The sequence below is a fragment of the Equus caballus genome, chromosome 14, assembly GCF_041296265.1.
Source record: "Equus caballus isolate H_3958 breed thoroughbred chromosome 14, TB-T2T, whole genome shotgun sequence".
In the NCBI taxonomy this organism is placed as follows: domain Eukaryota; kingdom Metazoa; phylum Chordata; class Mammalia; order Perissodactyla; family Equidae; genus Equus; species Equus caballus.
The window spans coordinates 54939467-54954822 of NC_091697.1; the positions used below are offsets into that span (position 1 = coordinate 54939467).

At 44.6% G+C, this 15356-nt stretch overlaps 1 protein-coding gene across 1 annotated transcript in view; it reads left to right on the plus strand.

Annotated features, from left to right (window-relative positions):
• SPOCK1 (SPARC (osteonectin), cwcv and kazal like domains proteoglycan 1) overlaps positions 1-15356 on the plus strand; it is a 470219-nt gene that overhangs the window by 378281 nt on the left and 76582 nt on the right. The window contains exon 6 of the mRNA XM_001918180.6: positions 5261-5375. Coding sequence (XP_001918215.1) covers positions 5261-5375 — 115 coding nt within the window. The remainder of the gene's footprint in view (positions 1-5260; positions 5376-15356) is intronic.

Sequence of the window (15356 nt, forward strand, 5' to 3'; positions counted from 1 at the left end):
ACAAAATTGTCAACTGTGAACTGTCAACAGTCTGGCTTAAAAATAGATGATAGGTTGATGAAATACAGTGGCGAAAGCAATTTAAATAAAATGTTAAAAATAATACCCAAAGCATGCAAGGCAAAGCGAAGCGTGTGGTGTGGTAGAGGCCTGCGAGAGCAGCGGACCAGAGAGAGGTTATTAGTTTTTCTTTACAAGTCACAGAAGAGAAAGATTTACCGGCCGTTTGCAGGAAAACATTCACTCATTCGGACGTGTTGGTGTGTTATGCAAACGGAAGGAAAGATTGGTTGGGAAATCTGCTAGCACATTTATTTTTAAGTAGGTCAACATTTTTAATATTTCTGCCCGTTCGTGAAAACTTTGGCTCTCTCTGTCTCCTGTGTTTCTGTGATGATTGGGGAAGGCATTTCTGTTCCAACAGGTCAAGGGATCTAGAAGCTTCCAGGGTTTGTACTTATGTTTATATTTGTGTTTGTATGAATATGGGTTCCAGTATAATGTTTAAAAGTCCTTAACGGGGGCCGGGGGGGCTGGCCCCATGGCCTAGTGGTTAAGTTTGGCGCACGCCACTTCAGCAGCCTGGATTTGGAGCCCAGGTGAGGACCTACACCACTAATTGGCATCCACGCTATAGCAGCAACCCACCTACAAAGCAGAGGAAGACTGGCAACAGATGGTAGCTCAGGGCAAATCTTCTTCAGCAAAAATAAATAAATAAAAGTCCTTAACTAATTTCCTACTTTCTCGACTCTCCTCTTTTACATAGTTATGGTTAATTATTTATTTAACTGCTTTATCAGCAAATCAATATAAAGACTGGAATTTTTCCTGTTTCCGCTTTTCTGGGCATGAGTGTAACTTGGCCGAGTTCTGTATGTCCAACTGTCCCATATTCTGAGGCTGCTGTACCATGTTTTTTTCTTTCTTTCCAGGAGAACTGAGCCATCTTGGCACAAAGATCTTGCTTTATAAACTGAAGACAAGCCATTTCCATTCCTTAGACACTATCATTTTTAAAAAAAAAAAGTCTGGTAGAAGGTGTATTTGTTTGCAAGGGCTGCTATCATAAAGTGCCACAAACCGGGAGGCTTAAACAACAGACACTTATGCTCTGAGGTAAAAGTGTGCAATCAGGGGTGGGGGGTTGGTTCCTCTGAGGCTGTGAGGGGATCTGTCCTGTGCCTCTCTTCTGGCTTCTGCTGGCCCCAGGTGTTCCTTGTAGACGGCCATCTTTTCCCTGTGTCTTTTCACACCACCATCTTTTACCACATGTATGTGTGTCTCTAAATAGCATGTTTGCAGCTTTATAGAAAATGGAATTTTAGCCCTTTGAGCTTCATTCAAATGCCGCATGTTGTCCTGGAAGATAAAAAGAAGCGGCCCAGCTGTTCCTGATGTGGGCTTGGTGAGTCGAGGAGTCGAAAGAAAGATTTCTTGGACTCACAAGGTCAGGCAGTAGTGCTCTTTTATTCAGAGAAGAGTATGGAATAGCATGGGGAGAGGACCCATGGGCAGTAAGAGCTGCAAACATGGGTTGAGGGTAGGGCTAAATTTAAGGCATAGGTATGTGAGTTATCTCTTTACAAGACAAAGGAAAGAATATGTTAAAAAAGTCATTAAAATGGTATCAGTGCAGGTGGGGTCTGGTTATTGGGTGGTCCTATAACTTTAGATAAGAATCAGATCAGATTAAGTAAATGGCTGAAGCAACCACCTTAAATATTATCTTTAGCTAAAGACAAAAGAGGATGTTGGTGGTGGGGGGAGTCAGTTACATGAGGTTACCAGACAAGTACAGTAAACAAGAGTAAGATTATTATGCAGACTTAAGTCCTTGCCTTCCTCATTAAGAGTTTCTAGAGATAAGGTCATCCCCTCTTCCTCCTGGTGCAGAGAGGGAGACACCCCCACAGATGGAGACTTCCTTCACAAATGCAAATGTCTCTCAACAAAGGGCAAGCAAATTCCACCCTTCAGAGTTTCCTTCCCGTCAGCAGTTTTTAAAAGTAACCAGCCCAAAATAATCCTAATCATTCCCACAGATTGCGACAGTGGCTGTACAGGAGAGGAGATCCTTGGGCCAGCCAAGGGAGCTGAGTTACTAGAATGACAGTCCACAGGGGCCCCTGGGAGAGGAAAGGCCACCCCGGGGAACAGGTGCTCTGGGCATCTAAGAAGCAGATGGACAAGACTCTGACTCCAGTGATGGAGAGAGGTGAGCAGGGAGGCTGAAAGGCAGAGTGTGGAAGGTGGGGCTCTAAAAGAGGGCTCAGGGAGCAGGTGCGGGTCAAGGATGGTTCACCATGAACCTCTTGAATACTGAGCTCCAGTACCTGCATTCCCCTTTGCAGGCAGATTGGTAGCTCCTGGTGGCCAGAACAGAGGCCTACTATGTGCCAGGAGTATATGTGTGTCATATCATGCCAGGGATAAGACAGTGACTAAGGCCTTTTCCAGATGTTAAGTACTTAATGGTCTGGTGGGAAGTCAGTTGCTGTGTTAGTCAGCTTTTGCTGAATTATACTGTGGTGACAAATGATCCCCAAGCATCAGTGGCTCACAACAGCAAACATTCATTCCTTGTTCATGTTGCCTGTTGACTGTGGGTTAGCTTCAGCCCTGTTGCGTGTCTTCTGCCTTCTGGGTCCCAGGCAGAAGGAGCAGCCCTTATCTGGCACATGTCATTTTCATGGTAGAGGGAAAAGAGCAAGAGATGAACCCAAGCAGCGGGTCTTAAAACATCGGCTCAAACCTGGCCTGCATCACTGCTACTCACAATCCACTGGCCAGAGCAAGTCATGTGGCCAAAACCAATGTCATCAGGAAGGGGAAGTCAACTTTCCCACGGGGTGATGAGCGAAATGTACATTCCTCTTTGGAGAGGCCAGAGAATGTTTGGGAAGAATATTATAATCTATCACAGACACAAACAGGCAATCACAGTAACAGTATGATAAGGCTTTCTAGTAAGTAAATGTAATAATTTTTAACTTTATAAAATAAGTTTACTTATAAAATATATGTTTCCTCCCAAATTAGCTTTGCGGATTCTGTTGAGAAAATAGTTTGAGAACCACTGGTCTGAAACTGAGGATTGTTCCAGAGAACTAGCCCAGGGGAGAAGGAGGTGGCGGGGCTGGCCACCATGGTCTTCTCTCCAGCCTGGACATGTGCACATATGCTGTGCTGCTTTTTTTTTTTTTTCCTGGTGAGGAAGATTGTTGCTGAGCTAATATCTGTGCCAATCTTCTCCTATTTTGTATGTGGGATGCTGCCACAGTCTGTTTTGATGAGCAATGTGTAGGTCCACACCTGGGATCTGAACCTGCAAACCCGGGGCTGCCGAAGGAGGGTGCATGAATTTAACAACTACACCACCAGGCTGGCCCCTGCTATGCTATTTGAAAAGAAGCTTCTTATACTAGGGACCCACCTTCCACCTTTCAGTGTTCTGCTTGGCTTACCTTGCATCCCTTTGGAGTGTCTGCAGGCACGTGCTACACCTGCAGGTCTCTTTGGTGCTGCATCCCTACATACACATGTATCCCGCCTCACCTCGTGGTCACGTCTGCGTGGCTTTAGAAGGACATGTTCTTTTTGCATCCTTATCAAGAGAGCTGAGGTTTGCAGCCTAGGCCATGACCTCCTTTAAAGTAGCCCCACAACTCCGACTACCACACTGGGCACAATCTAGACATCTGACAAATTTGTGCAGAAGGGGATTTTGCATCAGGAGGAAGCCAGCCCTCTGTAGGCTTGACTTGCTCATCTCTGCAAGGGTAGCCAGTGACTGTGTGGGTGACAGTTGGAGTTACACAAGAGTGACTCCGGTAGGTTGAAAGCACTATTTCCCTTGGTTTGTAATCGGTATGGGACTGAATAGCTCCTCCTCTCACAATGAGCCAGTATTCATCTGCACTCATGTGTTGCTTTGCAGACGCTGGTGGCCTTTTTCAAAGGTATGCATTTGTGTTTTCCAAGGGCAGGGACCATATCTCCTCCTTTCTTTCTTCTAAAAGATCCCCCACGCACAGTGGGTGCTCAGCAAATTTTGCCTATCTCCTCTTCCTTTGAACCTCCACCAGATGCTAACATGGTCCTGGGCCCGTGGGCCTTTGCAGAGGACTGATTACACACAGACCTTGATCTCGAGAATCTTGAAGGTAAGAAGGGAGGGAACTCTCAGACAATTCAGACCCAAGCCAATAGCAAAGCTGCATAATTAAGAGTACAGGACAGGATGTCTGTTCTCTCCAGCCCATCCACGTGACAGAAGTAGTGATGTGCGACCCGTAGGTGCTTATCCTTGGGGTCAGACATGGCTTTGAATCCTGGCTCCACACCTGTGAGCATCATGATCTTTTGCAAGTTGTTTACCCTCTCTGTGTCTCAGTTTCTTATTCTATAACATAAGAATAATAAAAATTCTACTAATTGTTGTGGCCTTTTTCATCTATAAGTAACATCTTTCTGTTCTTCTTGTGTTCTGAATCAACTGAGACTTGAGAGTAAAGAGCTGGCGGAAAGTGGCCAAAATGCCATTGTTATTGATAAAGGATCAACAAGAGGGTGTGGCTTTGGGGCTTCTAATATTGAATCTGAGAATTCTGTGGACACTTTCAGCCAGTCACAGGCTTGTTAGACTGCCACAGGCATCCTAGGCGAGGGGTAGGGGGTGGGGAGACTGTGTGAAACTGAGGTTTTGGACAGTTGAAGCAAAAGCCTCCCTTCCTCACTTGCTACCAGGGTGAAGGGGCTGGGCCTCGCATGTACCATCCAAACGTAGGAGAGAGACTGTTACTCTTCCTCCCCAGGAAGAGCGTGTGAGCAGCTGAGAGGGACCAGGAGTGCTACACGGGCAGAGCTTCCCCACGTGGGAGTAAGGAAGTGTGGAGAAGCAGCCTTCTGCTGTGCGGGGGCGGTCTTGGTGGGTCCTATGGGACTCCACAGATGTTAAGTGTCATACTAATACTTTTATTTTATGAATAATTAGAGTTGTTTATCATTGATTAAAGTCAGCCTCCCAGTGCTTCTGCAGTGTTTTTAGACGTCATCCTATACATTTGGAAAACCGTAAAAGGCCATCTCTTATTTGGTATTCTGTAATTCAGGCTTTTAACTGGATGAACTTCATTCTCTGTCTCTGCTCCTGTAAGCCTAACTGTGGTTAGAGGGGCGCTGGCTGTTTCCTAAGGAAGCCAAGGAGAGGGGTCTGCTTGGCTGCATTCTGAAGGCCTGTCCTGTCTCTCTTTTGCAGTGTAAGTTGGAGTTCCACGCCTGTTCTACTGGCAAAAGCCTCACCACCCTCTGTGATGGGCCCTGTCCATGCCTCCCAGAGCCGGAACCTCCAAAACACAAGGCAGAGAAGAATGGTGAGCGGGGGTCACAGGAGACTCCCTGAAGGAGGGACGGGAGGTCAGGGGGCGCTGATGTGACCAAGCTCTGCCCCAGAGGCCGGGAACTTGGCATTTAACAGAGCTGTTTCAGCCCAGGCGGGCGGGGCTTGGGGGCACTCACTTGGCAAGTACGACAGCTTGTTTAGGGACTCTAAACTGAACCGCCTTCAGCTCCCATTAAAAAGAAAACGAAGAGCTGAGAGTCTTTGAAAATAATTCTGTTAGACCAAGATATGCACTAGGTTCTTTTAGAGGTCAAATTGGCTGTGGTGTAGGCAGGGCGGGCTTTTCAGCATCTAAGATGAGGGCATGCCCTGGGGTACATCTTGGTCTTCCTTGCACTCTAATCTCCAAATCCTTTGAACTTCTCAAGCCCAAATTTCAAACAGAGACTGCAGAGATGTCACAACAGTGGAGAGTATTCCCCCCAAAAAGCATTTCTTTATTAATATATTCTGCTTGGAATGCAGTGCAGAGCCAGGGGACAGATGAAAGGAGAACACCTCCCCCGGGGCAGTGGTGTCTCTTCCATGGCTGAGAATGCAGGAAAGGTTAGGCATGTTTGGATGTTTTCATGATGGAGAATGTAACGTCGTCCCACTGGTCTCAACCCCTTTTTGAGCCTTTGTTAATGAGACCCGATATAGAAGTTTGCATTTGCCTTCTGTGGAGCTGGGCTTTCTCAGTTCTAGCCGGATGTTCCATGGAAAATGCTACATGTCTGTGTGTGCGCGTGTGTGTGTGGGGGGGTGTGCATGCACACACGTGTCTTCTAAAACCAGCAGCTGTTTGTAATGGAGGAGGGTGAATAGGGTGTGAATAGGTGCTTCTTCATGAGCTGTGTTGTCTTTTCCAGTGCACAAAGATGAAGATGCTCAAGTCTTAACTCTGTTTGCGGCATTAACTATGGGAATAGTGTGTTAAAAGGCTTTTTGGGAGATTTAACCCAGGACATGGAAGGGCATTGTAAACCGTAAAGCAGTGTGGTCACAAATAGTCTCCACAGATTACTCTTGATTACCAAAAAACCGAGCTCATTGCATTTTGGCCTGATTCATTTATGTAATTGCAGTAAGAAATGTTAATTAATATCCATAAGCCTCCTTGTAGTGTGGTCAGAAAACCTAAAAGCCCTGTCGTGCTGAGCAACTATGAAGTCCAGAAAATTAACTTCTGTCTGTCTGGAGATTTCTTAAGAATCTTCTTAGGAAATTCCAATAGCCTCTATTATTTCAGGCATATTGTTTATTGCTTTTATTTACTCTTCTATTCTGAGGTGAGGAAACCAAACCAAGAAAGTCATCGCTGCCATTTTGCCTGTACTATCTATAAAAGGGATTGAATTCATCTCTCCTGAGGGCCTCCCAATCCGCAAAGGTTTCCTGAACTGCCATAATAAGGCAACAGACCAGTTTTCTGGGAGGGCTTTGTGGTTCTCCAAATGAAGTACAACCCTTATTTCTTAATGGTGGGCTTATCATGCCTGATTAAATGAGATTCACTCTCAAATATGACGCTCCAGGTATGGCCTTGACTGCACCATCTGTTTGTTCAATTATGTACTGGTAAAATTACAACAAATTCTTATTGAACCTATCCAAGTAACTACATTGCAATTAAAAGTAGACTCAGAAGACAATGTTGTTCCTGAATTCTGAGAGGTCAGTGAGAACAAGATTACCATTTAAAAGTGTTTCCTTTCAAAATATTTGTAAAACATAGACCACTAAGTTGATAGTGAGAGATAGATCAGCAAGAAAGAGAAAGGACTTCCTCATATTCCTATCAGAAATGATACCAATAAAAAATAATACCAGGGGCTGGCCCAGTGGTGTAGTGGTTAAGTTCACGCACTCTGCTTCGGCAGCCAGGGGTTCACGGGTTCAGATCCTGGGCATGGACCTACACACCACTCATCAAGCCATCCTGTGGAGGCGTCCCACATACAAAGTGGAGGAAGATTGGACACTGATATTGGCTCAGGGCCAATCTTCCTCACCAAAATAATAACAATAATAGTAGTAATAATAATACCAACACTATTCCAAAACAAATAATCAAAATTATATTTCCTTCATCAGTTCCTTCAGTCCCGTGTCATTTTTTTTTTGTTCCGCTGGCTCTTGGGTCAACAGTTTGCTTTTATGAAGTCATCTGCCTCTGGACTGAAAAAAGTCCTGGAACTCCACACTCAGTCTCTGACATCACCTTGGAAGCCTATAACGAGTCTGTTTCTGGAAGTATTGATGAAACTTAGTACAGCTTTTTACATGAGGCTCTGAGACTGTCCTTCTTGGTTACAGACTCAATTTCTGGGCTGTTAGTTACAGCAGAGTTTTCATATAAACATGAGGGGAAGCAGAAACTACTTGTTGCTAAGATTGAATAGCTGTACACTTATCCCTCGATATGCACAGGAGATTGGTCCCAGGACCCCCTCAGCTACCAAAATCCGAGGATGCTCAAGTCCCTTATATAAAATGGTATAGTATTTGCTTATAACCTACATACATCTTCCCACATACTTCAAATCATCTCTAGATTACTTATAATACCTAAAACAATGTAAATAGTTGTTATAGTGTATTGTTTAGGGAATAATGACAAGAAAAAATTCTGTTCATGGTCAGTACAGATGCAACCATCGTAGGCCTTTCAATCCATAGTTGGTTGAATCCACGGATGTGGAACTTGCAGATGCAGAGGGCCAACTGTAGTTAATTTATTATATATCCAGTAATATCCTAATGGAGGAGAGTATAATCCCCTATCAGGGTATAATCCTTGACTATTTAATACAGATTTGATAGGTGTTTCCCTAGAGAATAAGGACATATTATGGGCAGTGAGGGCATTGATAAATCCCCAGGGTCATTAAGTGAAATGAAACATTTAAATTAATAACACTTTACCTGGGCAAAATCAATCAAGGGAAGGCTGACCTTTTCCTTTGATCCGACAGTTCTCTCCATGCAGCTCTCATGACAGTGTGTGATAGGCAATGAGCACTGAACTGAGGTTGTAGCAGCGGGGGTGAAGAGGAGGGGATGGGTGCAAGGGAGAGATGGGAGGGAGATGAAGGGCGTCTTTCTTTTGGCAACTTAGCTGTGCGAGTGGAAGGAAGAGGAGGAGGAGTGAGCGTGCAGTCTACTTTCCCTTACCTGTTGGCCACCCCTTCCAGAAGCTGCAGGCAGTGGGAATGGTAGTCTCTACCTTCATGAGACGCCTCGTGGCTCTGGACTGTCTCGGGAGCAGTCTTGTTTCTGTGCCTGTTGCAGACATTTGTGAAAGCTTTCATAGTCTCACAGATGCAGGTGTGTCAAAAATGTTGCATTGTTATTGTTGTTGATATTTTTTTCAATCGTATCTCTGTTTTGAACCTTGGTTCCATCTGGTAATAAAACATTAATGTAGTAACTTCCAGGTAAATTCTGTTAATTCAGGGTTGTATCCAAATTTTAGGAAGTAGGGATTGGATGGGGGCTTATGAGTTGCACTAATGGTGGAAAATAGCTCCTGGTGTTGTCTGTCTTTCTTTGGCATCCACCTATGTGGAGTTCTTGCCATCTTCACTTGGTTTGGCAGCAATGTTCATCCTCACTGCATCCAACAAGAGATGTTTGAGATCCCATCTGTGACCTCTGCTCACCATGTCCATTAAGGTCATACTGAGTCCTCTTTCTTCTATGTCCCACCTTTCTGGGCTTCCTGGTCCTCACACAGCCCTTCCCTGACCCTTTCAGGGCCACAGAAAACTTGAGGATGCCCTTTTATGACCTTCTGGTGTCAAGAAAGACTGTGGTGAGGTTGCTGTCTCAAGCCCTCTCTCCTTGGATTTACCTGGCAGCCATTTCTGTTCTATGCAGAGGATGTTTTTATGATGCTTGCCTCAAATTGGATTTCATATTGGTAGCAAAACACAGGTCCTCTTTGCTGCTGGGGCTCCCCGCCTCTCAGGGTTTTCACAAATGCCTCTTCTCTTCACAGGACTCAGAGGTGGGATGGAGCCAGGGAGAGCTGTGGGGGGCAGAAGCTTTCCTCGGGACTCACTTGCTCTACCTCTTCTCCTTCCTGTAGCCCCAACTTTGATCGGCACTGGACCTGAGTGTCGAAGGTGTGTGAGGTCGGGATCTAACTCATTCTCTTTCGAATCTTTGAGTGCCCTGCTTCTTCCAGCCTTTGGTCTTTTGAATTATAACATACCCAGCTCTTGCAAATCAGAAGTGTCTCGTTTCAAGAGCATTTTTGGGAAGGCAAAGCCTAGTGGTTGGTTTTTTGTTCTTCGTTTTTTCTGGCATCTCTCCTTTGATGTGGCCCCTGAAGAGATGCTGGAGAGTGGGATCCTCCTTTACTATCTCTCACTATTTCCTCTCATACCTCTAAATTACCTCATGACCTTGGACAAGATACTTAATTGCTTTATCTCTCTTATCTCTATGATGCCAGTCTACTCTTGAGAGTATAGAGAATAGAGTAATGATTGTCCAAAAAAAAATTATTAAACAGAGGAAGATGAAATTGAAATCTAGTGTTAAGCCTGGCTTTCTGTGCTTTTTCTAAGAGTCTTCCAGGAAAAATCCCTCCTAATTTCTCTTGGTATTTTCCAGTACCCAACAGCCAGCCCAGTCAGGAAGTTATTTCTTATATCTAACCTTGACTCTTTAGCTCCGGAGTATTGCTGCTGCTTTTTCTTCAGTCCTCAGTGAAGAATGGGAGGACTGTCTGAGGTACTCAGTTCTTAATTTCTTTACAGTGGTTGAAAATCTAGGGGGAAAATAGTGGTCTCTTATAGTTAGAGTCTTTAAGATACATTTTTAAAATAGCCAACACTTCTCCCCTTCCAAACCCAATCCTGCCCCACCCTGCCTCCCCTCCCTTCTTTCATGGAGATGAAAACCTCCCCCATGGCCTGGGCTTAAGCCTTGCTCCATCTGGAGGAGGGCTCTGAAGCTCCCTCATTGCTGAGGTGGGAATTTTGCAGCTGTAGGATATCAGATCAGGGAAAGATCTCACTTATCTTCTTCCATCCTATGTTGAGGGGATCCGATCCTTGTGTTCCTCAGAGTTGCCTCAGATTCCCCCATGAGGACCAGGGGCAGGCTAAGTGGGTGGGGCCTCAGACCTCCCCCGGAGTGATTCCATTTTTATGCTTTACCACTTTAGATTGCATCTGTAGGAAAAGACTTTGACCACCAGTGATCCTTGTTCAGGCCCCATTTACCACAAGAGAAAACCGGAGGCCATTGAGAGAAAGCATCTTGCCCATGGTCAGACAGTGGGTGGGGGCAGATCTGGGGTGGCATCTGGGCCTCCTGACTCCCAGGCTAACGCCTTTGTTCCCACTGTGTGCACACCCTAAGGTCACCATCAGCAGAGTCTTCAGCCTGAAAATGGTAAAGGGTCTGTAGCTGAGTTTGGTGGGAATTAGATTTAGTTTCTCATGGGTCTGATGTCACTTGCCCAGTTCTTGAAGTGTCAGTCATCAGGCAGAGAATGTCCTTGTGTTTCCCACACCAGCAATGTTTTGAGGCATTCTACAGGCTCTCTCCCACTCCCTCCTTCTCCATCGTTGGAGGCGAAAGTAGCGAGAGCAGTTCTATCTCTAAGGACAGCTCCTTCTTTGCTTCTGTTGTTACAAATAAGCTTTTAGAGAAGGGATGTGGGTCCAGCCAATCCACCTCAAATTCTGGAGGAGGCTGTGGAACTGTAACCCTTACCAGCCTGGCATGTGCTGGGAGGTAGGAGCATTTGGTTCAGGCAGGGAAGGAAAGAGTGCTGCCAGGTCTTTCCAGCAGGGCGTGCTAAGGAGGAAATAACAAGTTCCCTCCAGCTGAGCTATTTGGAGCAGTAGAAAAATAGTCTACAATGATTTTCTTTGCTCAAATGGTGATTTCAACCTGAGGGCTAGATTCTGGGGAAGAAAGTCCTGGGTTGACAGACGGTTGTCTAATTTCATTACTTATCACAAGTGGAGTTGGGGAAATGTGTTTAAACAGGAACAGGAGGTGGTGCCAAAGAGATGGAATAAAGAGTTCTTCCTAGCTGTAACATCTCAATGGGAAAATCCTAAAAGAATCCTGCTGCAGAGGCTCCCAGCGAAAAGGAGATTTATCTTTGCATCCAGGAAAGAACATTTTTCTCTAATGCCTATTGTGTAACAGGGCGAAGGCCCCAGGCCTGCAGTTTAAAGGCAGTTTATATTAACCTTTCCATACCCGTTCAGCTTCATGCACTTGGTATTCAGTACTACATTATAGCCAGAAATTAAGCATATAGAGGAACACAATTTTTAGGGCCTTGTTATTCTAAATGTCATGATCTTAAACCGAAAAAAGCTTCAGAATTAAATTGGCAACTGCAAAGAAGAAAAACTTAGTCCTGGGGACTGTTGGAGTAACTGCTGACTTTGGCTTTGAATTCAGGTTCTTCCTGTTCTGTGAGTTCAGCTCTGTGAAAGTAACCACAGGGTCTCCAGGTCATTCTGAAGCCTACTTGGTAGCAACTAATTGGGGAAAACTAAAGGTGAAAAGAGAGAGAAGGGTAAACTGAGGCTGAGGGTTCCCCTCTGACCCCCGGTCATAACTACAGTCCAGAGAAGCGGATAGAGGTTTGTGCTAGAAATTAGTGGCTTTGATAGTTTGCCCAAACAGTACTCTTCTCCTGCCCTTATTTTTTAACTTATAAATTAATATATAAGCTTCTTTAAAGTTCAATGTTATGGCAAAAGTGTCTCATATTCCCAGTTCTATTAGCTTTTTGTTGCATATGCTTCCAATTTTGTTTCTTTTTTTGGTGAGGAAGACTGGCCCTGAGCTAACATCTGTTGCCAATCCTCCTCTTTTTTTGCTTGAGGAAGACTGTCGCTGAGCTAACCTCTGTGTTAATTTCCCCCTATTTTTGTCTGTGGGACACTGTGGTAGCATGGTTTGATAAGCGCTGGGTAAGTCCCCACCTGGGATCTGAACCTGTGAACCCCTGGCCGCCAAAGCAGAACACATGAACTTAACCACTACACCACCTGGCCGGCCTCCCAGTTATTTTTTATATACATATACGAACTTACTTTTAAAATTTTACTCATGTAAAATCAAGATCATATTCTACGTAATATTTTGTACCCTCTTTTATATATCATAGCTATGTTTTCATGTAAGTACACACAGATGGATGTGTGTGTGTGTGTATCTCCCTCGCTCCCTCTAGCCAGGCTGCCTGCACTGCTCCCTTGAACTTCAGTAGGTGAGGACTACTCAGCAGTTCCAGTCTGATGCCCACAGGCACATCAGGTTCAACATGTCCCAGATCAAACTCCTGATCTCCCCCCGAAATCTGCTCCTTCCTCCTGCAGTATTTGCTGTCTTAGTTAATAGCAGCTCCATATTTTGATTTGCTGAAACAAAAAAGAAAATCCTTTCTCTCACGTGCCGTATATAATCATGTTGACTCTCCTTTCAAATAGATTTTTTAAAATATCCACTTCTTACCACCTCCACTGTTGCCACCCTAAGGGTCCAGGACATCCTCATCTTTTATTTTAATAGCTTCGTCATTGATCTCCGGGCCCCTATGTTCTCTTTTGAACATGGTGGTTAAACTAATTCTGTAGAATGTAAGTCAGGTTGGGTAATCCTCTGCTCAAGACACTCCAATGACTTCCCAGTTTGTTAAGAGAAAAAGCTAAAATCATTTCAATGACCTGCAAGGCCCAACATGATCAGTCCGCTGATAGGTTTCTGTCCCCATCTTCTGCTGCTATACCCTTTGTTTCCGCAGCTCCAGGCACACAGGCGACTGTGGGGTCCCTCAGATGTGCCCATCAGGCTTCTGCCTCTTCGTACGGACAGTCCTCTCAGCCTGGGCCATCTTTCCAGACATCCTCACAGCCCACTCCATCAGCCACTTCTTGAAATCTCTCCACAAACGTGACCTTCTCAGGACCCCTCCCCGCCACTGCTCATCCCCCTCCCTCCTTTATTTGTCTCTGTATCATTTACCGCCTTGTAATACATTAGACAATTCATTTACCTCTTTTGTTTATTGTCTGTCTCACCCAACTGGAATGGAAGTTACATGAGAGCTTTTTGTCTGGATTCTCAATAATTATTTGTCAAATGTTGGATGAATCTATCTTATTCTGTTTAAAGGGTTGTCCATTATATAAATGTACCATAGTTTATAATGTTGAAAATGGCAAAAGAAAAGATTTATTTTGATGAGATAATCTGTTTAAGATGCTTAGTACGTGTACTGTGCTAAGCACTTCATATGTACGCGTAATTCTTCTAGCACTCATATCGTGTCGTGTCTATTGCTGGTGAGAAAATGTGGGATTTGGAGCATTTCGGTATCTTGCCTAAGGCCACATGGCTAATAGATGACAGAGCAGGGATTTGAAATCGTTCCTAGAACATGTGCTCTTACACTCACATTAAACTATGTTCTTAACCTAAACTGAATGTCCATTGAAAGGCCAGCTTCCTTTGGAAAAAGAAAAATACGCCTGCGCACACCCACGCACATCCACACAGTTTAAATTTCACTGTGCTTTGGTGCTCAGAGAAGGTACTCCTTCACTGATATCTCAGCCCTCTCTGATGAGATTTTTCCAAGGTGAGAAAATTAACGTCCTCACTGATTTTCTCCTCTTTCTCTCTGTAAGCACGCTTAGCTCTCTGAAGTTTATCGAAACACTGGCACCACTACATTATGCTTTTCTGATAGCCACAAGTTTCCGACCTAGCTCCTTAAAGATAAGAATTCATTTGTAATCTGTCCTGAAGTCGACTGTTCTTCCGTTGCCCTGCTATCTATTGCTTTGAAAAGAAAAGATAGCATTACAATAAAAAATAAATTGAAATTATAATCAAAAGAAAGCAAGTGGCTGCCACCCTACAAAGTCAGCTGCTTAGAAAAATGTTGGTAGGCCTCTTCCTTCTGATCCGAGGGTTGTACTGGGAGCCTGGGCCTGTGCAGAACGGAGCAAAGGAAGGGGCCGCAACATGGTAACAGGTGTAGGCAGAATTGAACGAGCTCCATTTTAACTATAGAAATAGGGTTGAGTTAAAAAAAAATCGCCATTTTATCATTATCATTGTCATCATCATTATTATCTTGATGATGATGATTTCTCTGTTTAAAAACTAAAAGTGGCAATTAGACATGAAGGAGGCAGGAATGTCACTTTGATGATTTAACTTGAGGAATATATAACACTGTCAGATAAAGCCAAGAATAAGCAGTTGGTTGAATATACAGTAGTAGATATTCAGATCGGTTGGGAGTGCAGCCAAAACCAAAACAGAACAACAAGCCAGATCTCTTCAGTCTAGAGGCGAAGGGAGAAGAGAGACCTGAGAGACAGTTCCCAATCGTGGCGGTGTCGTGGGGGTGAAAGCTGTGTTCCTCTCCTAATCCCAGAAGAGTAGCCCCTAGGGCTCCTCCTCCTTGAAAAGAAGGAGCTTGTGGCAAGAGAAAGCAGATCTACTTGTACAGCAGAGGTTCTGATTGTGATTATCATTGTTTCAGGACCTAGGATGAGCTGAAAGGAGAAATAGTTTCAGAACAATTTAGGGAAGTTCTGGGAGGTAGAGGAACCGTGCTGTTGGGGCAGAAGAGATGATGACAATGACCATGGGGTCTGTAGAGGGTGAGAATTCCTGCTTTTGGATTTCCCAGTGATGCAATAGCAGGTCGTGTTGGGGAAAGTCCTTCATACTTGCCTAAATGTTACTATGTAGAAGGATCTGTATAGGGACTCAGGGCAGCCTCCTGTTACATATCTGCCTGGATAACCAAGAAGGCAGGTATCTGGGCTGTTTCCTCCCACCCCAGCCTGGACAGTATCAATTTATTTTGGCTTCCGTGGCCTGGCTGTGCTTTGTACAAGCTTGAGTCTCCAAAAGGCTCTTCCTAGCAGGTCACATGTGGGGATGGGGCAAGGCTAACAATGAGTGAGCC